The sequence below is a fragment of the Pelmatolapia mariae genome, linkage group LG2, assembly GCF_036321145.2.
Source record: "Pelmatolapia mariae isolate MD_Pm_ZW linkage group LG2, Pm_UMD_F_2, whole genome shotgun sequence".
Lineage (NCBI taxonomy): Eukaryota > Metazoa > Chordata > Actinopteri > Cichliformes > Cichlidae > Pelmatolapia > Pelmatolapia mariae.
Window position 1 is genome coordinate 13,564,182 of NC_086228.1, and position 24,259 is coordinate 13,588,440.

The 24,259-nt window shown below is 41.3% G+C and overlaps 3 protein-coding genes across 4 annotated transcripts in view; 2 read left to right on the plus strand and 1 right to left on the minus strand.

Annotated features, from left to right (window-relative positions):
- Positions 1-950: 950 nt before the first annotated feature.
- Positions 951-11,621, minus strand: LOC134641110 (nuclear cap-binding protein subunit 1). Its single transcript, XM_063493335.1, has 23 exons — positions 11,427-11,621; positions 9,431-9,519; positions 9,124-9,224; positions 8,874-9,030; positions 8,678-8,785; positions 8,303-8,424; positions 8,140-8,209; positions 7,766-7,981; positions 7,584-7,681; positions 7,398-7,461; positions 7,173-7,283; positions 6,189-6,253; positions 6,033-6,095; positions 5,871-5,945; positions 4,999-5,102; positions 4,787-4,909; positions 4,570-4,672; positions 4,255-4,348; positions 4,057-4,160; positions 3,849-3,966; positions 3,602-3,742; positions 2,625-2,738; positions 951-1,503 (listed from the first exon to the last, which is right to left on the minus strand). The coding sequence occupies exons 1-23, from the start codon at positions 11,458-11,460 to the stop codon at positions 1,390-1,392; spliced, it is 2,388 nt and encodes a 795-aa protein (XP_063349405.1). The 5' UTR covers positions 11,461-11,621; the 3' UTR covers positions 951-1,389.
- A 32-nt stretch (positions 11,622-11,653) lies between these two features.
- Positions 11,654-15,890, plus strand: LOC134641119 (thiosulfate sulfurtransferase/rhodanese-like domain-containing protein 2). The gene is made up of 9 exons (XM_063493347.1): positions 11,654-11,921; positions 13,005-13,300; positions 13,437-13,545; positions 13,672-13,791; positions 13,985-14,090; positions 14,323-14,438; positions 14,811-14,969; positions 15,166-15,304; positions 15,422-15,890. The coding sequence occupies exons 1-9, from the start codon at positions 11,790-11,792 to the stop codon at positions 15,640-15,642; spliced, it is 1,398 nt and encodes a 465-aa protein (XP_063349417.1). The 5' UTR covers positions 11,654-11,789; the 3' UTR covers positions 15,643-15,890.
- A 5,442-nt stretch (positions 15,891-21,332) lies between these two features.
- sec24b (SEC24 homolog B, COPII coat complex component) overlaps positions 21,333-24,259 on the plus strand; it is a 28,357-nt gene continuing 25,430 nt past the window's right edge. The window contains exons 1-2 of one of the 2 annotated variants that reach the window (XM_063493360.1): positions 21,333-21,688; positions 23,310-23,969. In XM_063493360.1, coding sequence (XP_063349430.1) covers positions 21,595-21,688; positions 23,310-23,969 — 754 coding nt within the window. In that variant the 5' untranslated portion in view covers positions 21,333-21,594. The remainder of the gene's footprint in view (positions 21,689-23,309; positions 23,970-24,259) is intronic. The other variant, XM_063493369.1, reaches the window with a different exon arrangement.

The window sequence follows — 24,259 nt, forward strand, 5'->3', positions numbered from 1 at the left end:
TGTTTTAAAACCCTTGAATAATGTTGAAACCTCACAGGTGAGACATATGTGGGCTTTGTGCAATAAAAGAAAACAGTGTTTCAGCTGTGGGGCACTTTATGACAAAAAACATATACGTGGTGAATATGAACACTTTTAGAAATCATGTTCATTTTATTTTCTACCATTAAATTTGTTAATTTTTCCTACTTGAGATTGTTTATGTTACAGAGTTCAAATTTGATGCTTTCTTTGAGCTAAGAGGCAACAGGACATGATACTGATGCTTTGCCTCATTTTGTGCAAAGGTTGACAGGACTGTGCAGTACACACTATGTTTGAGTGCCTTGCAGAATCCCCTGTCTCTACAATAAAATTCATTTGATTCATCAAGTTTTATGGCATTAATTTATGCAGTTCTCTTAAAGTCCTACAACAGCTTCTTATTGTTTATTCAGATTCAGCTTTGCAAAACTAAACTGTACTGCCATGTTCTTTTTAGAGACAAGAGCCTGTGTCCTCAAACTCTTCCTAACACGCAGTACTTGATCAATCTTTGTCTAATTGTACCGTTATCAAATAACATGCTAACCGAGGCCTGTAGAGTCTGAGGAGTTATGAGCTTTCTGGAGTTACTGACTCGGTCTGCTTGCTCCAATCTATGGGGTGAATTTCTGCTCCTGTGATGATGTGGAATTGTCTGAATACACACCCGATTGCTCCAGAGCGGCAAACTGACAAAGCTTCTGCATTTATAGAGGTACTCAAGCTTGCTGATGATCAATGAAGTGGATTAAATTAGCAGTAAGGCTGTACTTAAGCACTAGATGTTGTGTAAATGTTTACTTGTCCTTTTTAGGCATTTATAACAATATTTCAATTTTTATTTACATTGGTATGTTCAGATAACCTCAAACTGGATGCTCCCCACCCATTCTGTATTTTCATGAAGACTCAATAACACAAACGAGTGGATGGATAAAGACTCTGTAGAGCTTTAATTACTTCCCAATTCCACATAAAACAAATATAAAAAAGTAGAGCACTCTCTAGATTCAGAATCAGTCAGAACCGACCTGGAACCTCCCTTCCTATGAAGATTATTTCTCTAGCTCCGTCTTCATACAGTTTTTAAAAAGATCCATTCATAATAATACGGCCAGGAGGTAAAAATAAACTAAAGAGAAAACAAAGAAAAATACATCCAAAAAAAAAGGAGCGCTACAACAAATCAAAGATTTTCTCAACAGACGTCCTCTGATGTGGCTGCACATGAGTGAAATGAATGGCACCAGACAGGAAAATAAAAATAAAACTGAAGAGATTCTTGATGCAAGAGCTGGTTTTTCTAATGTGTCGCTTCATCACATCGGGTGAACACAAGTACACATTTCATCGGGATCGTGCGTCTCAAAGCTGCAGGGCGCAGAACTGCTGGTACACGGCCAGGATGTGGTGGTCGAGCTCGGCGGTGAACAGCAGGTTCTCCAGGGTTCCCATGTACTGCTGGATGGTCGCGTGGTGCTGCAGAACGAGGGGGAGACGTCACAATACAGTTCACAGAGTGAGTTTAGGGTAAAACTAGCCTTGGTTTCCATATTCAGATACATTAAAAAGGTACAGAACTTAGCAGTGTGTGGAAAAATTTCTGTCTTTTTCCCCCCAAAATGTCTCTTTTGGTAGTAAAGGGTTCCAGCCCGTTCTCTTGTTGAACCAAAAGCCAACTGGAACTGAGTGAATTACATAAAGCTGGCAAGTTTATATTGGCTCATGTCCAGCACAGCAGTATTTGTCTGAATCGCTGATTTGCCTCATGTTTACAGTGCTACTCTTAGCATCTTAAAGCATACACCTGAGCCTGAGGTTCTGCTGGACATCTCTTTCTGTTAAGAGTAGTTCCTTCCCCCACTTGCCAAGTGCTGCTAGGTCACGGTGTGATCACTGAGTTTGTGTCCCTCAAAATGAAGGGCCTTTAGTTTATAGCAGGGGTGGGCAACTCCAGGCCTCGAGGGCTGGTGTCCTGCAGGTTTTAGATGTGTCCTTGATCCCACACAGCTGATTTAAATGGCTAAATTACCTCCTCAACATGTCTTGAAGATCTCCAGAGGCCTGGTAATAAACTAATCATTTGATTCAGGTGTGTAGACCCAGGGTGAGGTCTAAAACCTGCAGGACACCGGCCCTCGAGGCCTGGAGTTGCCCACCCCTGGTTTATAATATAAGGAACCCCTATGTTGTTAATTAAATAAGAAAAAAAATAAGAAATTGGATAATAGAAGACAAAAAGTAGCCTTTATAAATGAGATTCCAGCCTCTCGGCTCTATCAGATATTTTAGATTTTTACAGTCAGAGTGGCTCACTTTGCATGTAAGCACTACTGGCCTGCATGCTTTTTTTTTTGTTTTGTTTTTTTTTTTAATGAAAATGTGGCAGACAACTTCATCATTTATATTTTCTGATTTTCCAAGTAGCTTTATGGATGCCGTAAGTCCCACTGAACCTAATAATGTGTGTGAAATTTGTGTATTTGCCTCAAAAGTCTTAAAACTACAAAGAAAGTAATTGCTTGTCCTAAAATCAGACTAAGTGGACATTAATAAAAGAAATCTAATGATGATGTGTGTGATGTGTTTTGTGCTTTTACCATGAGGAAGATTTGCTGCAGCCGCTCGATGCAGTTTTTGTACCAGGGCGTGCTGATGTCAACGCTGCCCGTTTCACAGCGAACCAGGTGCTCCGTCAACAGCATGATGAAACGCTAAGGATGGGGAAAAGCCTCATTTAAAAGTGATTTTATGGAGCAAGCTTTTATCTTTGCATTTTAATCTCTTCAGCTCGAGAAAGAAGAGAGTCGGCAGTGGTGACTGTCATGACGCTGGCAACCATTTTAGCCTACACGAATCCAGGAAGTTTAACAACCTCGGAGTATTCAGTTCCAGAAAAACTGATCAGTCAGCTCTGAGTGTGTTCACTCTAAGTGATCACATTTATCTTTTAAAACATCGTCTGTTACTGTGGTCCGATATGAGCTTTGACGTTGTCTCTCTAATGAGGAAATGAAATAAAGTGTCAGTCAGCTGCTTCGGTGACGAGAGGAGGCCAAAACCAGAAAGTGAACCAGAGTTTAACTTCCGTTGTTGGGGAACTGAGAACTTAAAATTTTAACTCATGGTTAACAACCTCACTTTTTACTAATTCCACTTTCTGGAACACAACCCTAGTAGAAAATCAATTCTGTTCAGAGATTGTTTTTGTCTAATCCCAGAATTTAATCAGTCCCCTCATTCTTCCTTCACCAACATTTGACTGAGGAGGCGGGTCCGATTCAAACCCAGCAGTTGTTTCATGTGTCTTCACTTGTGATGATATAGATCTAACCCTTTCTACAGTGCTGTTAGCACACAGTGTTTGAGCAATCAGCTGCAGTGATGTGGGGATCTGCTCAGATTTAGCACAGACACAAGCCACTTGACACAGGGCCACTAGAGGGCACTACAGAAGATTAAATCCCTTGTTTACTTCCACCTGCAGGAGTTGCATAAGTTGGAGAGCTGGCACCAGCAGCACTGCAACCTTGAAACCGGTTAAGTAGTTAAGAAGATAAACTGAAGTCTTCCGTACCTGGAAGATGACGAGGAAGAGGTTTTTCTGCTCGCTCTGAGCAGACTCCACCTTCTCCTGGAGCCTCTCGATCTGCTCCTCCAGCTGGCCCTCCTCATCTTCACTGTTCTTGTCCATATCCTCGTCGTCCCCGCTGTCGCGCTGGTAGTGAACAAAAATTTGAATTGAATTCATTTTACACAATTTGTTCATTATTTTAAGTTTAACGTTAAAATAATGATGATTGCGTATTGGGGGGGGGGGTTACCCTCTTGTGCTGCTGTTTCTCCAGTTTGTCTTTGGCCTCCTCCAGCTCCTTCTGGATCTTCTGCACGTGTTTGTTCATCTTTCGGATGGTCGAGTGCAGGATCTCCCAGATGAAAAGTCTAGATGAGGCACAGAAAGTCTTTCAGTTTACAGAGAAGCCGCTGCGCTCGCGTCATGAGAGTTAAAACTTAAACATCTGCGTGTCCCACCTGGTGAACTCGTGGGCCATGTCCTGAGAGAAGAGCCAGTTGGCGACTGCAGCACAGTCCACAACCTGCGTCCGAATCAATTTGTCCACCAACACGGCGATCATCTGCCAATCAGCAGAGTTTACATGAACCACAAAAAAAAAAAAAGAAGAACTGGCTTCATTTACATGCTCGTGGGTGTCACACTGTTTGTTGTACCTGCGGGTGGTTTCTCCACACTTCATACAACACTTTGAGGAGGTGCAGCTTTCCCTCGTCACTGTTGGCCAGAGTCTTCAGGATCTCGTGAAACCTGAAAGCAATCAGACGCAGGTGAGGCCAGCAGCTCTCTAGTCACTGCATGTTCATTCAGAGCATAAAAAGCAACTAAATTAAATAATTTTCCTTTTATTTTAGCTCTTAACAAATAATAGTTTCTGGCACTTTGTATAATAGCAGAAAAACATTTGATGCATCTCTCTGTATCATAGCGGAATACAATACAACATTTTGGTGTCAACAGATGCTCCTTACTTGCCGAGTGCACTGAACGAGTGGCTGAAGGATTTGGCTGCTAGGTTGAGCAGAGTCTGCAGGAACACATCGATCTTCAGAGGATTGAAGCTCTCGCCCTCGTCTGGAGGGACCAAGAAAGAAATGTAATCAAAGAAGGGAGAAGTGTAGGAGGAAGGCAGCACTACACAAATGAACTTTTCATGCAGGAGCAAGTAAAACGAAACAGGAAACAAACCATCATCATCTTCCTGGTTGGGGTTGGGGACCTCTTTGAGGACGGTGAGGATCTCTTCGTTAGATGCTCTGTTCTTGATGGCGTTACTGACGGTGATGGACATGGGGTAACCCGGTAACGAGGCTGTGAAGCAGCAGAGTCCAGTATTTAGTTATCAGTCTGCTCCTTTTTTTTTTTAAGTAACAAGAAAACAAAATGTCTGGCAGTCTTACAGGCGCTCTCATCTGCATATTTATATGTAAAGATGGGGTCAGCAGGAATGAGGGCCGAAAAGGTTGGAGGCACGATGTCCACTATCCTCTGGTGGTATGAAAGTCTGCGATTAAAGCAGCACAACAGAGAAATGAGCAAAAACACAGACATAGTGAAATTGTTAGACATTAACAGGGCGATCGTGGCTCAAGAGTTGGCAGTTCGTCTTGTAATTGGAAGGTTGCCGGTTTGAGCCCCGGCTCGGAAGGTCTCGGTCGTTGTGTCCTTGGGCAAGACACTTCACCCGTTGCCTACTGGTGGTGGTCAGAGGGCCCGGTGGCGCCAGTGTCCGGCAGCCTCGCCTCTGTCAGTGCGCCCCAGGGTGGCTGTGGCTACAATGTAGCTTGCCATCACCAGTGTGTGAATGTGTGTGAATGGGTGGATGACTGAATGTGTAAAGCGCTTTGGGGTCCTTAGGGACTAGTAAAGCGCTATACAAATACAGGCCATTACCATTAAAACTGATCATATTGGAGAGAAAATTTAGTTAAAAAAAATAAAATATTTTAATACTGAAGCCATTATTTGTAAGACATGATGTTTTCTTAGATATGAAGTCATAAATTCACAATGAAAAGTGATTTGGTTGAGCTAACTTTAAAAAATGAATTCATGTACTTCTTTCCCCTACAATTTTCTAATCCAAAAGGATTTTTAAATGTTTTCTTGTTATTGTACTCTCTTCCCTATAGTGGCCCTGATACACCGTCACAAACACTCAAGATAAAGAAGACAAACCCTCTCTAACTATATTACTACACCTGACTCTCGTGTCCTGATCTCCTCTACAGGACTGGAAAACTCAAAGAAAGCATAAACAATGCCCCAATACCTCATGGACTTCTCCAGAACCTCTTTGACAAACTTAGGCTTGGGTTTCTCTAGATCCACGGTCAAGCAGTCAGCCCTTTAAGACAGAGCATGATTTAGGTTATATATTTAAAAGACAAAACGTATATACAGCCACTTTAAATGCTCCCAGTCAGTCACTCACCAGTCATCCCAGCTCCATCGGAACTGGAAGTTGCTCAAATGATGAGAAAACCAGTTGATTAGTCTGCAAAAATTAGCAGTGTGATCGCATTAGAGTTAAATGAGAGTCAGGAAACCTTCTCTTTGTACTGTTAAAGTTAAGATACAGAAACATTACCGGTCTATGCAGGTGGTGTTCATGGTGTCCAGTCTCATGTAAAGCATCTCTGTGGCTTGGGCCAACTAACAGGCAGGTTTTAAGGCTCCAATAACAACTTCTAATTGTTAAACCTTTAAAAATTTTCCAACTATAGTGTGTTTTCTACATATGTGCTCATTAAGACAAGTCAAATCTGATCTCCATTTGTGTCCTTTCACAGACACTTCAACTCTTTAAGCTCCTTGTTGTGTTACAGTTAGTGAGTTCAAGTTAACTGATTAACTGAACTGCCCATAGGAGGGAGGGAGGGAGGGAGGGAGGGAGTGAGTGAGTGAGTGAGTGAGTGAGTGAGTGAGTGAGTGAGTGAGTGAGTGAGTGAGTGAGTGAGTGAGTGAGTGAGTGAGTGAGTGAGTGAGTGAGTGTATGGTTGTCCGTCTCTCTGTGTTAGCCCTTAGTCAGGCTGGCAACCTGTCCCGTGGCGTACCCCACCTCTCGCCGTATGGTAGGTGGGATAGGCTCCAGCCCCCCTGTGACCCTGACAAGGATAAGCGGATGAGAATGGATGCCCTAGAAGAATAATTCAATTTGATCGGGACATGGCAAATATGTGTTTTTGCATTATCTGGTGCTTATTTTGGTGCCTGTATTAAATTATTATGAAGAAAATGTCACAGGAACAACAGAGAGGAGAATCCAGTCACACATTTGACTCAAATGCTAACCTTTTAGCCCCACAGCCAAGGTTACCCACAATAAACTATTTCACCAAACTCTCAGTAGTGAATCCTGGGGTTTGAACACGGATTACATAAGACCGACTGCTACAATACTTAGGCCCTGTTAATCTCTAAAACTAATCTAAATCTAAATTAAAGATGGCCACAGTTGTCTTTTGAAGCAGTTTGGTGTATTTAATTCAAACAAGTGTTCAAATTTCTCAAAGGAGCAGTGAAACGGGTTCGCACTAAAGGTTATTTTTTAACATAAAATAATCAAGGATACGACTTGGGGCAACGATCCGGGCTGCAGTTTGCAGAGCTCGATCAGCAGTGTGGTGTACATGACGTCGATGTGAGGCGGCGAGGGCAGCTGGAAAAGTTCCCCAAAGATCACCTAAAAGAAAAAAAAAGCCAATAAGCCAGCAGATTAGACTAAAACAGATCTGCACTCTTTCTACTTTTTGATGCCAGAAACAAGAAATGGCCTGTATTTGTATTTAAAATATACCTCGACGATGTGATAGTTGAGTGGGATCTTATTTTTCCCTGGGTAGCTGAGGAGCTGGGCAGCGCTGAGCATTAGAAATAGAACAAGAAAAAAATAGTTTAAGCATTTTAGTAAAAAATTTATACGAGTGACTATTTATTCACACATTCAGGTTTAAACAAAAAACAAAAAGCCCTCATTACTCACCATGTTTTCCTCTCTTTCCAGTGAGTTTTGATAATGCAGTGCAGGTTTTCCTCTATAACAAATCTCTCCACAGAATGGCTGCCGGGCATAACAGGTCCCTGAACAGAAAAAGATGAACATGTAAAAAGTTGCAGAAGAAGAGTTTGACAGACATTTATCTGAGCGTTTTATCTGTAATGAACCTCTGGGGCGTCGGTGTAGTCAAACATGCGGAAGATGACCCGGGGCATGGGGTACTGGGCGTCGGGCATGTGGCCCGGTGGGGTGAAGGGGGGCAGGTTGTGCTGCAGGGCCTCGCAGAGCACGCTGTCAAAGGCGATGTAGGGACGAAGAATGTGACGCTCCTGCCAGCGGTCTTTCTTCAGCTTCTGAATCTGAGCCCAAAGGCAGTCCAGGTACTGGAGGAAGGAAGATACGATCCATTTACTCAGACGAAAACAAACATTACTGTATCCAAACAGCAAGGTCTACTAAACATGAGGCCATAAGGAGCCACTTTTACTGTTTTGACCATTGCACATATTTGCTGCTGTTTAACCGACTGCAAGACTCTCACCTCCTCTTGTGGATGGGGTTTATCTGCAGTCCACACCTGCAGCATGGGGACATGGGTCTTTACTCTCCTCCTGAAAAATGTGGATGTAGCCAAGAATAAAAACGAAACAACGGCAGCAAACGATGATTGCTTAATTAAAATCTAACCAAACCGGGGAACGTACTTGAGGTAGCCTTCGATCTGGCTGAGGAGCCGGTCCATCTCCACGTCCTTCTTCTCATAGAGCTCCTTCCCGACCCAGGGCAGACAGGACAGAACGACGTACACAAACCAGTCCGACCGAACCTGACAAAAAAGAGACCAGTTAAAGGACTGGATCATAATCCGCCACAGTGTGGACTGTGACACAGCCATGGGCTAGTGAAAAAAGATCAAAATGTGCTCCATAAGATAAAGACTCACCAAAATTAAAAGAAAGAAAGAAACATAAATCAAATAATTACTATTTTAATGTGAACTCAAATGTGAACATTACAAATTATTTAAATTGCTTTTGGGTACCATGCAGCTTGTTTTACACCATAAACCATCTGCCTACCTGTGGCACATCTTCCTCCTGAGTAACACTGACAAAGTTTTCAAACATGGCCACCATAGAGGGAGCAGCAATCACGTGGCAGTTGACCAAATCAGACAGAAAACGCACCTAAAGAAAGAGATGTCATTATGAAAAATAAATACCACGTTAATTAGTTTAAAAGCAATCTGTAGGATTATTATAAAAGCCAGCATACCAAGTAAACAGCTTCACTGTACAAGTTGTTTTTTAACGTCTCCTTCAACTGCCTGATCATGGCCTCAACGAACTCGCCCCCAAAGTTGTAGTTCCTGGCGTTAAGGAGGCCGACTAAGGTCGTATACACGGTCAGCTTCTCGGGCAGGAGGCGGGCACTGTCAACAAATGACAACATATAATGACTGCCGCCACACAAAACACTTGCAAAAATAATTAGAAATTAAAGGGTGAGAGGAGGTGTGACATACACAGCACATAAAATGCGCAGAATTTTGCTTTTGTAGTTTGGGAGGTCTGCCTCTAAGACGCCAGCGAGGCCCTCCAGGTTGCTCTCGAGGGACGATGTGCTCTGTAAGGAAATATTTTCGCACAAGAGCAATTTGTCACTAGAAAGCAATTTAACACAAAGCAAAGAAGACCTAAAAAGAACATTCTGGCATTTACTTTTAGAAGCAAAGTTTTGCACTGAACTTGTGAGGCTCATCTCTCTAGAGTGGAAAATGAAGCTACTCATCCTGAAAATAAAAATGTGTCCTTCCTGTAGTCTCCCCTTACCTTTTCCCCAACACGACATATCAGTGACTCCAGACGGTCTTCGATCTCAATCGGCTCCGATGTTCTCCTCCTCTTATGGGCTTGACCTCCTGGAAAGGTGAAAGAGTAACACAATAATCAGAGCCAGAAGAGGCTCAACCAGCTCCTGTAGGAATTATCCGTCAGTTTCTCTTAGCTAGTGCACTCTTAAAAAGAGATTTTTAATCTCAATGAGTCTTTTCAAAGTTAGGATGATAAATTCTCCGCTGTGTTCATCAGTTACACTGCCATTTCACATTCAGTGGTTTTCAGACAGCACAGGACTATGCATTAAACAATGATCTGATAAAATAAAGCTATGTGAAGTTCAGAAAAGCACACTTACACTGTCATTTAAAGAATAAGAGTATTAACAAAACATGAATCCAGCAATTGAATTGAACATTTAAAGGGGACCAAGTTATTTTTACATTATATAAATAACAGAAAATAAAGAAAAAAATAAAGGTTTATTAACACTGTTAATATATTAAAAGTAAGGATGTAGTCTCGAGTGGTTGTTCATTATGTCTTATCAAACCAAACAGCACTGTATCAACAGCGTTCTCTTTCTGGGATTAATAAGTTATTTTCCTGGTGTCGCATGCAGACTGCCACACCTAACAGCAGTTCTATACTTGTCTTAAATGCACGGCGTAGGTATTTCATACTAGCAAACTCCTTCGAAATCTGATGACTTAACCTGACGTGCACATTCCTGGAAAAGAAACTACACATCACACTACACAAGTCATTAAAGGGCTTCAGCCCTAAATATATATCTGAGTTGTTTTATAGATACAAACCCTAAGGTTTGCAAGATCTGGTCACCTAATAGTGCTTGAATCTGAAACAAAACAGGGTAATAAAGCACTTAGCTGCTATGCTTTTAACCAGGGGTGTCAAACATAAGGGCCAGGGGCCAGAATCGGCCCAGGAAAGACTCCAGTCCGGCCTCCATGGGCAGCTTTCAAAAGTGTGAAGGAGGGCATTAATTCTGGCTTCTTGCTTGTATTTTCATAACTTTTATAGGTTTTTATACAGATAAAGAACTCCATGGCCACTGATCCTATGCCAAAGTAATTAAGCAACAGGTGAACAATTAAATGACAGATATGTTTCCGTTTACTGTAGAAATGTATAATTTTTAAAAGAGAGACGTGACAAAAAAAGACAGGGTATTTTCTGTGAATTAACAAAAACTGCTTCATAATTCAAACTGTATGTGCCACTGTATGCGGCTGTGTGTGAGCCATGACACAAAATAACTTTTGACATCTCTGCTTTTTATTACCATCATTGCTATTATTGTGGTTGCTATGAATATTACTACTATTTCTGCATTTCCCTTCTTTTCTTTTCTGTTTTAATCTTAATCTTGTAAAGCATCTTGAATGACTGTAGTATTTGAAAAATGCTATATTAACAAACTTGCTTTGCCCATGTACATATAAAAAGTTACCATAGTCCCAGATTAAGAGAAGAGATCTGATTTAATCTTTAAACAGACCAGGTCCCATTTAATTTCAGGATCTTGCACTCTGCGGGAAAACATTTGATATTTTTAGGTGATTTTCCCCGCCCATAAATCCAGATCCATAGTTAAACTTTCAATCAGATGTTAACACTAAATCTCGTGCATGTTTTTAAGTGTTTGGTTACCGCCCCCATAGTCGCTGACTACGCTGATTAACGCCAGCTAATCCTGCAGCTAACTGCACCGGTTCATTTTGCGGCTGCATGCGACTGTTTGAGCACTTTTCTCGCTTTCAGTGCGCCACAATGTGACTGAATATCTGCGGTCATCACTGGTTTTGCACTTTTTGGATGTCGCTGATAAAACCCAAACATTAAACTAGTAAAATAACCCTCCCAACAGTGCGCAGGGGACGCATGAAAAGCTCGCTAACGCCAGCTAGCCGCCGCTGGTTAGCCTAACGGTGTGAATAACACACGCCGTTAACGTGCACCGACTCACCGTCGTTCTCATCGCTGTGCCGCCTCCTGGACATGTTTCACCCCGCTTCGATGTGAATGTAACAAAGCCAAAATATGTGTTGAACGAGAAACAAAACAATGAGTCCGTTAAACGAGTTTATCTATGGATCATTCAGCAGCCAGCCGCTCAGAGAAAAATAAAAGCGGTCTGATTCAAGTGAAGCACATCCGGCTAACCCGGAAAGTGTACCCGTCTTTGGTGTCCGGAGTCTTGTGCTGAGTTTTCTGGTGCACGTTTGGAGGATTTGTTTGTTTGTTTCCTTAAAATAATATGTTAGACTTTATCTTTAATTCTAGTGAGACGGGTTAGTCGCTAACTATTTTAAAAGCTCTTTAAAACACAATGGCGGCGGATGATACACCCTGCTCAGAGTTTATAAACTGGGAGGTTGACTCTTCAATTTGTAATGGATTCAAACAGGAGAAGCAACTTTCTGCCCCACAAAGGAGATACTACAGCTTCTGCAAGAGAAAGGTGAGCATCAGGACACACTGACTGGAATCCCTGTTTTATGGTTCAATTGTTGGACATATATAACGATTATTGTGAAATTTCCAGATATTTAATTTTGTTTTTCGCACATTGAAGTCTGAGGCAATGTTTGAACATTAATATCTCCAAATCTAAGTAAGATAAAAACCTTAAATTGTCACTGGCCTCTCTAAGCATCAAAATGAATCTGATCTGTAATCTGTGTTTTCTAGTTAAAATCTGAAAATACATACAAATTTGAGCACACTCATGAAAAAAACTTCAAATTGCAAAAGACAATTGGTGACAGTTTACAAATTTATGAACAACAATATTTAAAAAAAAAAACCCGTTATGATCTGTTTTGCATTCTGTAATTTTGTATTTTTAATCAGTGGTTTCTCAGCTGTGTGCTGGGAGTGTAGCAGAAAAAAGTAGTTCTTCTACTTAAAAAAACTGTATATTTTCCTATTATTATTATTATTATTATTATTATTGTTGTTGTTGTTGTTGTATAACTTAGAGGCTAAGGAAGGCTGATGCTGACAGATTTAAAAATTCAGATGTCAATATGTCAACTCTTATTCTTAAGTTTGTATTACAAACAGTTGTGCAGTGGTCACAGTCTTTACAGAAGGTCCTGGGATTTAAACCTGTTGGTCTTTTTGAGTAGAGTTTTCACCCCCCCCCCCCCCCCCCCCCGCATAGGTTTCCTCCTCGTACTTTGATATGCTCCCATGTCCTGTTTTACAGTCTGTGATGGACTGACAGATGGGGTGTGCCCCACCTACCTTCCAACCACCCTAAGTTGAATAATATAATAATAATACAATAGTAATATATTGTTAAGAAGGAAGGGTCATAATTTACCAACTTTTGAGTCATTTATTTTAGAAACTGATACAGTTTCTAAACTACTCTGGACAAATTTCAATATTATCGCATATTGGGCAACATATGCACCAAACTGTGGCATACGATCACACAGCCACTGTCTTATATATAAGTCTTATATATAATCTTAAACATCTGTTTGACCATGTTAAAGATTTAACTCTTTATTTGTTTTTTATGTTATCCCCTCAGTCATTTGCTGCCTTTGTGGCATCCAAGAAGGACGGTAGTCATGAGGAAGGAAGCCCTTTGTGGTGCTGCTGCGGCCAGACGTTCATCGAGCACGCTGCCATTCACAAACACGTGGCCAGAGTGCACAATGCTGAAATACAGCAGCACGCACAGGATGAGTATGAGCGTTTGTTGAGCCAACTGGAAGAAGAGCCCGAAGCAGCGCAGGTGCAGGTGAATGAGCACAGTGGAGAAGCAGTGAACGTCTCTGTGTGGATTCCCGATATCAGCCACGTCTCTGAGGAGCAACTTAAAAAGTAAAGACAATCTCAATACAGTTATTTCACTATATTCTATATTTCTAATCTATATATGTAGATTATTAATGTGTCCCGTTTTAATTATTGAATTTGATGTTTTATTTTTGTTCTTTGTTCTCTCGTTCTCCATCAGCGGTCCAGGCAGGGTTCTGCTTTACTATCACTACTGTCGCGTCGAGGAGCCACATGTCATCTGTGCTTGGCAGAAAGCTCTGTGTGAGAAGCTCCACTTAACGGGCAAGGTGAATGAATTGTCCCATCCAGTCTCGGGTTGAGGAACACTTCTATGAAAGAGCAAAGAAAAAAGGCTTTTCTCTTAATTTCAGTGAAACTGTGCCATTAAAATATATGTTGATCTTTTTCTTCAGGTGAGGGTGGCGACTGAAGGCATCAACGGAACAGTTGGTGGCACCAACTTGGCCACTGACATTTACATAGAAGCAATGCGTTCACATCCACTGTTTGAGATGGATGAGGAGGATTTTAAGGTCAGAATCAGATAAAGAGAAATTTTATATACTAGTGTCACCTCCCCCTCTTAATGTTGCTTCATAGGATCATAGGATTCTGTTATAGGCTCCATCAGGGTGTGGTTTGTCCATAATCAGACTTTTAGCAGTTATTAATTCATTTTTGTTAATCTTTGAATATTAATCATGCTGTTTTTGTGGGTTTGTTCAGACCAGTGACGGTGGCGCAGAGTGTTTTACAGAGTTGAAGGTTGGGGTCTACAAGGAGATTGTCCCAATGGGAGTGGACCCAGATCTTATATCTTACCAGCTGGCAGGTACCATTTGTACTATTTGTACTGACACTGTAAGCCTACAGAAATTATTAATAATGTAAGTGACACCTGTAGCTGATTTACTAATATCATTGCCTTTATTATCATAATAAGGTGCAAAATGTCTGCTTTGATTGCTGCTGTGCAGCCATAGCTGTGCTCTTGTACCGGCTGATGAGAAACTCTATTCTGTGCTTGTATATAATGTCAGGTATGTGTCTGTTTTGCCTCTCAGGAGTTCATCTGGAGCCCGACGAGTTTCATAAAGAAGTGGAGGCTCTTCTGACTAAAGGAGATTCATGCAATGACACCGTCCTCCTGGACTGCCGCAACTATTATGAGAGTAAAATTGTGAGTAGTAAATTTGTTTTCTTTAGGAGATTGTTGACTTCATTCAACTGTAATCTGATCAGTTTGGTGGTTTCAGGGTAATTTATGATCTTGGCTTTATCACGTGACATGCCCAGAGATTTATGGTGTAATTTCAAGTTTTTTGTGCACCATCTACACAAGCTACCATGAGCAAATATTAAGGATGGGCAGAACACTGATATTTGTAGCTGGAAATAATGAGTCTGTATCCAAACAGAAAAGCATGACTGGGATCAATTTCATAAGCCTCAGTATTTTAGCCAGAAGCAGTGGTATTGAGGTTGTGCTATTATAGAGTAATGTGCAAAGGCTGTTACAATTAATAATTGCTGGGGTTTTTTTTGCCTTCAGGGGCAGTTCACTCAGTGCCTGGCGCCAAATATCCGTAAGTTCAGCTACTTCCCAGACTACGTGGACCAGAACCTCGAGCTGTTCAGAGACAAGAAGGTTCTGATGTACTGCACAGGAGGGATCCGCTGTGAGCGTGGCTCCGCCTACCTCCGCTCCAAAGTAAGCTGTTCAGTCATCAGTCTGGAAAGCTTTTAGTGGAGCTGGGTTCACTCGCTCACTTGTTGCGGGTTGCTGATTCTCCACAAGGGGGAGCCTTTTACTAGTAGTTTAGGTATTAAAAAATGCATTTTTTTGAAAGGTTTGCATCCAATATTTTAAGTTCTTGTTCATATTTATCTCTTAAATCTGGTACCAGGATGTGTGTAAGGAGGTTTACCAGCTGAAAGGTGGAATTCATAAGTACCTGGAGCATTTCCCCGAGGGGTTCTATCGTGGAAAGCTTTTTGTGTTTGATGAACGCTACGCCATCTCCTCAAACAGCGACATCATCTCAGGTTAGTGTGTAAACAGAGCCCATTCTCTGCATGCTAGAAATATCAGAAAGCCTCCATAAGCTCTAATATTCTCTTAATATACATGTATTTTTAAATAAGATAACAGTCTCTGTTTAGATTGCAGGTACTGCGGACATCCGTGGGACCAGTACAAGCTCTGCTCCACCCAGTACTGCTGCCAGCTGGTTCTGTCCTGTCCAAGCTGCAGACAGGACGGCCACACCGCTTGCTGCCCCACGTGCCAGACCAAAGGTCAGGCTCAGTCCGAGGAGACCTCACATCACAAAGAGGAGTGCGAGTGCACTGACGGACGCCCCAGAATCCCTCAGGATGTGTAAAATGATCAGACTTCAGTGCTTAAAAATAACATAAACATAGTGTAAAATGTGTGTGACAGATTTTCAAAATAGGAATTTTTATACTTATGTATGTGGGGAATTAAGTCAGATACATTTTAACTAATGAAAATCTATTGATGAAATTGAAGAAAATATCTGCTGAATGTGTTTTTATCATGTGAATATTGTGAACATTTTGTCACTAATGAAAGCTCAACTTCAACTTATTGTATGTATAAATGTTTCTGTTTCGTACTTATAAACTGTGACAGATATTTTGTCTCTTGTGTTTTCAAGCTGTTTAACAAACAGATGCATCATTATTTAGTGCTCCATGTATAACCAAGATATGCATGTTTGCTTTCCAAACTCTGCAAACTCTGGCTAGCGTAGCTTACTGAGACTGCAGGTGTTGTTTAAAGAAACCACAAGCAGCAGTGCATCTGTTTGCCTCGTGGCAGAATGTCCCTTTAACATATGTAATAATAGATGCATGTCAAAAACAGCACCAAAGTATGCAGTTACATAATAGGTTCAGCAGGTCATAGCATGAAAGTTACAGCAACAGAAGCAGTAAATGAAAGCAGTAACTAAAATAAAGCTTTTAAGAAAACATGATATAACAGACATGAAAGAGTGAGGTACCTGCCTGTTCTGGTAGGCTAGTCAAGCTGCACAGGGCTGGGCTGTGAGGACATGTCTCACTAAAGGAGGCTGGGCCCAATTGATGCTTGGGGAATTTTTCTTTCTAACAATTTGGTCAGAAACATGCAAATTAATAGCCAGATGGAGGAGGCATTCTTCATCCTGTTCCTACTCAGACAAAGGAGCAGATATCGATAGGGGAAACAGACCTGACCAACATAAGTAACAGCAGGATCCAGTGGTAAAGGGGTCAAACCATTAACAACAGGATTTCTAAGCAACATTAAGACCCCAGCAGGGATAGCATCAAAAAGTCTGTCAATATCCGCCAGAAGGAAGAGAGAATTGAAGAGCTTTGGGTGGACAGTGGGACAGAAAGCAGCTGAACGTAATCTGGACAAGATCAACATAAGTCAAAAAGCACCACTGCCTACAATGGATACTCCCTGATGCAGTAGTAGATTTCACACTGTTAAACAAAGAGGGCAAGGATAGGGGTTTTATCTTAAATTCACATACAGTGCAGGAATGTATTAATCAGTATTACAATTATGTCAAAATCTACACAAATGCATCAAGGAATACAGCCAACCAAAGCGGGATAGCATTTATTGTTCCTGAATTTAATATCAAGGTAGGGAAAAGGATCAGTGATGGTTTGTCAGTATACACAGGAGAAATGATTTCAATAGTGTTAGCTGTCCAGTGGATTGAAGATAAAAGACCACTAAGATCTGTGATATGCTCAGAAGAAGACCAGATGCAGTTGCACAGAGCAGCAACTGCACCAACTAGGATCAGGGAAAGTTTTTTTTTTTAATTTTATTTTATTTTTTGCCGTTTGAAGCTCCTAAAAAGTGAGTCATCTGTTAGCCTGGATTATAATAAAGCTGTTAGTTTGGTGTAGCATAATGACTGGAAGGAGAGGTGTTCGTGTGTTGCTGTGTAGTTGCCATTCGAGCTAATGTCATTTATTGCTGTTTTCAGCACGCTGGTCAATGCCATCCAGACAGCAGGTATGACCGAGCTTCTGAACCAGCAGAAGGTGTTCACCTTCTTCGCTCTTGTAGCAGTACCTTCAATGGACTGCCACAGGATGAACGCAACAGGCTGATGCGTGAGTTTTATTCAACCACACAGCTTCTCTTTATTCACATTCTTGATTAATCCACATGGACAGTTTCCACACACATGTGTAAAGCGTCTCTCTTCTTTACAGCAGCTTATACTGAGAGGTGGTTTGTGCAGATTTCTCAGTGGGGCTATTTTCCTGCTCTTTGTTTGGACTGAACACGCTGAATGTTCATAAACTGTTTGTTTAATCTGCTGCACAAACATCAGCAGCAGCTTCCACCCTAATAAAGACATGCAGAGACTCTGCTCTGATTCCAGTCATCTACTGACACGGGGCAAAGCAAGTCGTGGCTTATAGCAGAGCTTAGCATGAAGAAGGAAATGAGATCAGACGCACAGTAAGAACTGTTTGTGTTTCTGTGTCCAGGTGACCCTCAGCAGCTGTCAGGTGTGCTCAAGTATCACCTGGGGGAGAGTATGCTGGTGAGCGGTGGCGTCTCCTCTCACACCAGATTCCAAACTCTGCAGGGGGAGAAGCTGGAGCTGGGCTTGGTTGGTTCAAAAACTTTATTTAAAAGATGACATATATTTAAAAACAAAAAACACAGTTTATTATTATTATTGTTGTTGTTGTATTTTGATTATTCCTCTTTATTTGTATATTTTATTTCTTGTTTTTAATATTTCATTTATCACTTTGTATCTTATTCACATTTAATGGCATATTTAATTTGCGTTCACCATAGCAGCATTTATTTGGTTAGTATGAGTGGACTCTTGGACTTCCTGTCAGGGTAAGGGTTGCTTTCTGTGTTTTGGCTTCTTTTAAAGCAGAGCAGGTTTAAAGCTGTGGTTCAGGTGTCAGCTGCGGAGAGGAGTGACAGCAGCAGGTAATGCAGGACAGCTGCGGCTCGCAGCAGGGCACCACACGGAGTGCGCACTGGAAACCGAACAAACGAAGGTGGAAAAGGTGTTTGTGTTTCAGCTCCGTGCAGAAACACAAACATCTGACCCAAGGTAACTGAGTCACATGACCCTCAGGTGATGGGGAATTTCAGTAATCACGGCATGATTGTTGTTTCAGACTTATATTTTCATAAGTTGGTAAAATATTTTCAGCACCACACAAATTCATCCCCCCATTTTCCTCTGCTTGTCCAAAGTGCCAGAAGATTAAGCACAGTGTACCACATGTTCTTTTCCCAAGCATTGTTCCACCTTCTCCTGTTCCAAGGTGCTCCCTGGTACGCCGAGAAATATAATCTCTTCACATAGATTTCTGGTTCTTTCCCTGAGTTTCCTCACAGTTGGATGCACCTGTAAAAAACCTAAAAAAAAAGATGCCTGAAACACTTCAACTTTTCCCTTTTGACACAGAAGCACTGGCTCTACTCCACATTCCTTTGTCCAAGCTCATGAGCCCTTCTCCAAGTCTGAGTATTACGGCAAGAGACATGGAAACCTAATTTCAAAATAAAGACCAACTTCGAGTGAATTTAGCTTCAACATTAACAGACACGTTAAGTACATAGTAGCAAATATTAGTTTAGTTTTGTTCCACACTCTAGATCCAAATGACACACCCTTTTACTCTAGTAGGACCCTGTCAATATCAAGGCCATCTTCTTTTTGATTTTGAAGTAAAAGACCATATCTGATGTGTTTGTATGTAAATGATGGCGTGATTGTGTGTACATCTATGAATATCAACTTGATGTTTGTTAAAATGACAACTTATTAATTCGAAATAAAGGATAAATAAATACATTCTTACCTGAGATCGAGGTGCAGTGCAGGGATAACTACCAATGACTGTTTTCTGCACTGATAATACTATGACGTGGACTGATGGGGAATAGTCCAAGTGTTGGGATTAAAAGATAAAGATCAACGTCAACCACATGAAATGAAACACAAATACAGTCTTATGATTGACATTCTGCATAATTAGTCCTAGTTTTGAAGTGGGCGGGGCTAAGATCAAAGGCTTCGAGACTTCAAAGAGATGACGTCGCACCACAAATCTTAAATAGGCCCTGTGTAACAGATTTTTAAACGCTTCAACGAAGACAGAATACATTATAAGGAAACAAATAGATTATCAAACACAATGAACAACAACAGAGCTAGGATTAATCCAGGCAGCATTCATCAAATCAATCACCAAACAGTTGAGAACATCATAGCAGGAAGTTCCAATATTTACATTAATACCTCTTTTAGCAATACTTATAGTTATAGCAGTTTTCGTATTCCCATCTTCAAGTCTAAATTTTTTTTCAAAAGACAACACACCAAAACAACTAACTGGCCCGGAACTCAAAATGATGTAACCCCAAAGAAATCCTCTGCTCAACATGAAGCAAGCAGGCAAAATCGATGCAAAAACCACCTTTTTGCAGTAAAGGAGGAATTGTATCAAAACAAAGAAAATTACAGGTCTTTAGTGGAAAACTGTATGGAAGAACTGGTTAAGCGGGCTGTAAAAAAATCCGGCAAAGTCATCAGTCCGGAAAGAGTGTCAGCCATCTACAACACGCTTACCAACAACATCTGGGCTGAAATCAAAGATGAAATTGATCAAATCCCCTTAGAGAAGTTCAAAACCTTCCACAAGGTGATTTTCAAAGCCCTGTGTAAAGAGTTTAAAGATTCAGACTTAGTTATACTAGGCTTGGAATTAAATCAGCCAGCAGGCTACAATCTGATTGCTGAAATTTTCATAAAGGAGGCAGCCAAACAATCGAAGGAACCGAGTCCCATACGTCGGTTTTTCTCATCTATAGGCAAACTGTTTAGTTGCACCAGGAGACAAAATGAGGCTGATGTAATGTAGAAAAAAATTGTGATATCAACTGAAAACGTTTCTGGAAAATAAGCTGGAGACTTTAAATTGGTTAGTTTTAAATTATATACCTAAGATAACCCTTGGAACGGTCGCGGCAGATGGCCGACCCCTCACTGAGCCTGTTTCTGCCGGAGGTTTCTCCCTCTTAAAAGGGAGTTTTTCCTCTCCACTGTCGCCTTGTGCTTGCTCAGAGGGGTTTGTCTGTTGGGGTTTTCTTTTTTAAAAACTTTTTAAAAAAGTTAACATCAATAAAAGTTTTTAAATTTTACACTCTTATTTCTGTTTGTTGTCATTGTCTGTAAGTTTCTTGTTTTGTATATATTTAAGAATATCAAAAAACACCCACTACACTATGACCCTTTCTCCAAAACTCCAAGCTGGAGATGACCTTAGGCCAGGGGTCTCCAACTCCAAGCCTTGAGGGCCGGTGTCCTGCAGGTTTTGGATCTCACCCTGGGTCTACACACCTGAATCAAATGATTAGTTTATTACCAGGCCTCTGGAGAACTTCAAGACATGTTGAGGAGGTAATTTAGCCATTTGAATCAGCTGTGTTGGATCAAGGACACATCTAAAAACTGCAGGACACCGGCCCTCGAGGCCTGGAGTTGGAGACCTCTGCCTTAGGCTATGGTTTTCTTCTGTGTAATACTAATATATACCAGAAGGGGGTCAGGCATGTAAGAGCATGTTCTTATAATGCTATTCTGCAAAAGACAGTCTGTTGAAGAAACGCTGAGAAATGTCAAACAAGCGGACATCCAAAACATCTCAACACACCCCCTGGTGGTGGAAGTGTTAAATTCTACAGAGTGATAGTATCAAAAGTGTCTTTAATTAGAAGTCTAACCTGTGAAGACATTTTTACAGATACAGGGGTAGTGTTGACAGACGTTAAGGAAGAGAAAACACAGAATACAGAGATAAGACCAGTCTGATTGCAGGTGTTAACATGTTTCAGGTATTTATTTGTAAATAACTGTTGAAGGTGTATGTGAGATTACTAACATGTGTGGAGGTATCCATCAAAAAGAGAAGGAACAGAAGTCGGAAAATAGCTGTTTATACAGAAATCAAAGCCTGTGTACTTTATTTGCATAGATACTTGTAGAACAAGTGCACATTATAGAAAACGAAACATACAAAATGAAACTCCACCAGAGGGAGCGAGAGGACAACATCCTGGAGGCTGTTAAGCTCCTCAACATCCCGACTGGAGGCTTCAGCTTTCAGCCGAACGGACCTGGCCAGGCTGCCCGGGTCTCTACTGAGCAGTAGCAGCCTCTGAATCGCCTCTCTCGGGGAAGGCTGGGTCCGAGAAAGTGACGCTCATGTATATTCGGTCAGCTGTGTGTTCGCGGGCATAAGGACGGGAAGACCGAGCGATGTCTGCGCCCGGTTTCACTAACCTGAACAGCTCCGTCAGCTACAGCCAGAACTCTGCGGCGAACGGCGGATCAGCGCCCCCCTATCAGAATGGTTCGTTAGCATGCTAACACCCCATTGGCGGGCTATTTGTCGGTCCTTCGCTTTGCTTTTTGCATTTTATAAACTGGAACTGTCATTTACTGTCAGTCACGATACTGGCATTAGCTGTAAATTATGGGCATGAATTATTAAAAGACTGATGATTTTAGCTGAAGCTAAGCACTTGCTAAAGGTAGCTAACTTAAAAGCTAATGTGGATATTGAAAACGGATGGTAACGGTAGCTAATTGTTAGCATGAAAATAGCTGTTTGACAGATTGCGCACCACCTCTCCATAGCCTCGTGTTTTATTACATCTCCAATAACTAACGACTTAACAGAAGTTGCGTTAAAACAATTTACTTTCTATTAATAGAAGGCTGCTTATTTCAACTGAGAGCTAGCCTTTCAAGGAAGGCTGCTCAAGCGTGTTTGCAGTAAATGATAACCTGTGATCAGATTTTCATATTTAATAATATATTCGTGCACGTGTATTAAGCTTCACCAGAATATCTAAACACATGTGAACAAACTAATTTGTGGAGGGTAAAGTAGGAAAGACAATCGTCTCTAATAAATGGTTCAGTTTTCAGGACAGAGCTTCGCAAAAATATTTATCTCAAAAGAGAAGGAATACAACCAACTAATTTCCTTCTTAAGTAAACAAATAAGAGGGGATAAAATCCTTAAAATCAGGCTGCACTTTGGCTCAAAATAAAGCGTGTTTTGTACTTTGTAGTCCATTATTTCTAATTTGTCGTAGCGATGAAGTAGACATTAGCCAATATTCATTTTGCATATTGGAAACGTGTGTGTGTGGAGGTATGTCATAGGCTTTATACTGCATCTTTAAATAGAGATAATGGAGCTTAATTCTATTGTTGCATGTGTATTTATGTATTAAAGATGGTAGAGACAATGGGCGTGTTCTTAGAGATCATTTCTATTTTTTTAAATTTTTTTTTTTACATTTTAGTCGTCTTTAAAGTTGAATGTTCAAAAATGTGTGAGAATGCATTCATTCTGTAGTTAAATATGAATGTGAGGTGCAGTTCTGTAAGTTGTCTTTCTTTCTAGAGCCCACACTTAATATTTAATTTGTTAAATTACTACAGAGGGAGATAATTCAGTAGTTTTGTGTTTCTGAGATATTCCCTATAGGATTTGTTCAAACTGTGATTGTGCAAGTTCAGGGGTTTGGTGCCCCAAACCTTTTTAGCCATTGAAAACAAATGTCAGAGAGAAGTTAGAATCCTCGTGGTCTTGTAGTTGACTCTTGTGCCTTCTCTTGAAATGCCAACTTTCTGGGAGGCTTTAGATCAAAAATGGTGTTTTGTGACATTAAAACCACACAATCCTGTTCTAGTTGGCCCTTCAAAATAAAAGTATGATCCTGAGCCAGATGTCAATATTTTAAAAAGCGCTGCCTGGTGAGCAAATTGGAAATGTTTCATTCGGCAAGAAGAACTCTAAAACTTAAATAGAGTTGTTCTTGTTTCTGTTTATTTTTACTCTGTAATTGGAGTATAATAGTGAGAGTCGCGAATAACAGAGAAATGCAAACGATTGACAGAATGTCGACATTTATGCTTATTAACCATGTGCTTTACTATCCTGCCCCGCCTCCTTCCAGGTCCGGTACAGAGCTACCCTTCCATGTATCCAATTACAGGCTACTATGGAGCTCCAGCTCAACAGCAACAGAGCTACCCCACCATCCCATCCCAAGCTACCCCAGTTTCCAGCAAAGCACCCATCACGAACAGTGCCCACAGTGCTAACTACTACCAGAACAACCATCCACAGCAGCTGCAACAGCACCACCTCCCTCAGCATCATGTAGCACCTTACAGTGCTCCACTGAGCTCTGCCCCTCCTTCTCAGCCATATGCCACACATCCTTCTTCAGCACCTCCACCGTCAAATGCCCAGTACAACCTACAGCCATTCCAGCAGCATCCACCCTACACTACTCCGGCATCCTACTATGGACCACAGTCATACCATGCTTCTCCAGCACAGCAGTCTCAGCAGCAGCAACAACAACCCAGTTTGGTCCCAATGGCGGCGAGTGGGCCTGGAGGTAATCTCTACCCCATTGTTTCATACCCGTCTGCTCCAGGAAGCAGCCAGTATGGCACTCTGAGTTCCTCCCAGAGCACCACCCAGATGGGCGCACCTTTACATCAGTACGGTGCTGAGCCTCCAGCCTCCTCAGCATCGGGGCATTCTGGGTATGGCATGGCTCCTCCCAGCCAAGTGGCACCAACAGTGAATGGTCAAGGAAGCACAGGTACTCAGTGAAGTCACACTTTAATGTTGCTAGAATCTGCAATTGTGAATTCTCTGAAAATGCAGGTGGAGTTTTATAGGCTAAGAAAATCTGGTGGATGTTGGCTGAAAATGTTGTTTTTTTTTTGTCAGTGTTTGGTGGGCAAATTAAATTTTTTCTGCTTAGTTTTTTGTTGCTGTAAGTTTCCAAAATGAAGCATTTTTTGACTGTTTGTGCAGTGTATGCATTTTTATGTTTAAAAAAGTAAATAAATTAACAAGTGTTTGCATTTCTGAACCCAAAGCTATCCC

Excerpts from the sequence above, each read along its gene's own strand:
- LOC134641110 (XM_063493335.1), bottom strand. The coding sequence starts at position 11,460 with ATGTCCAGGAGGCGGCACAGCGATGAGAACGACG. Across the intron at positions 9,225-9,430 it reads TATGTCGTGTTGGGGAAAAG|AGCACATCGTCCCTCGAGAG; the intron begins GTAAGGGGAGAC and ends ATTTCCTTACAG. Across the intron at positions 3,967-4,056 it reads ATGGCCCACGAGTTCACCAG|ACTTTTCATCTGGGAGATCC; the intron begins GTGGGACACGCA and ends TGCCTCATCTAG.
- LOC134641119 (XM_063493347.1), top strand. The coding sequence starts at position 11,790 with ATGGCGGCGGATGATACACCCTGCTCAGAGTTTATAAACTGGGAGGTT. Across the intron at positions 11,922-13,004 it reads ACAGCTTCTGCAAGAGAAAG|TCATTTGCTGCCTTTGTGGC; the intron begins GTGAGCATCAGG and ends TTATCCCCTCAG. Across the intron at positions 14,091-14,322 it reads TATATCTTACCAGCTGGCAG|GAGTTCATCTGGAGCCCGAC; the intron begins GTACCATTTGTA and ends TTTGCCTCTCAG.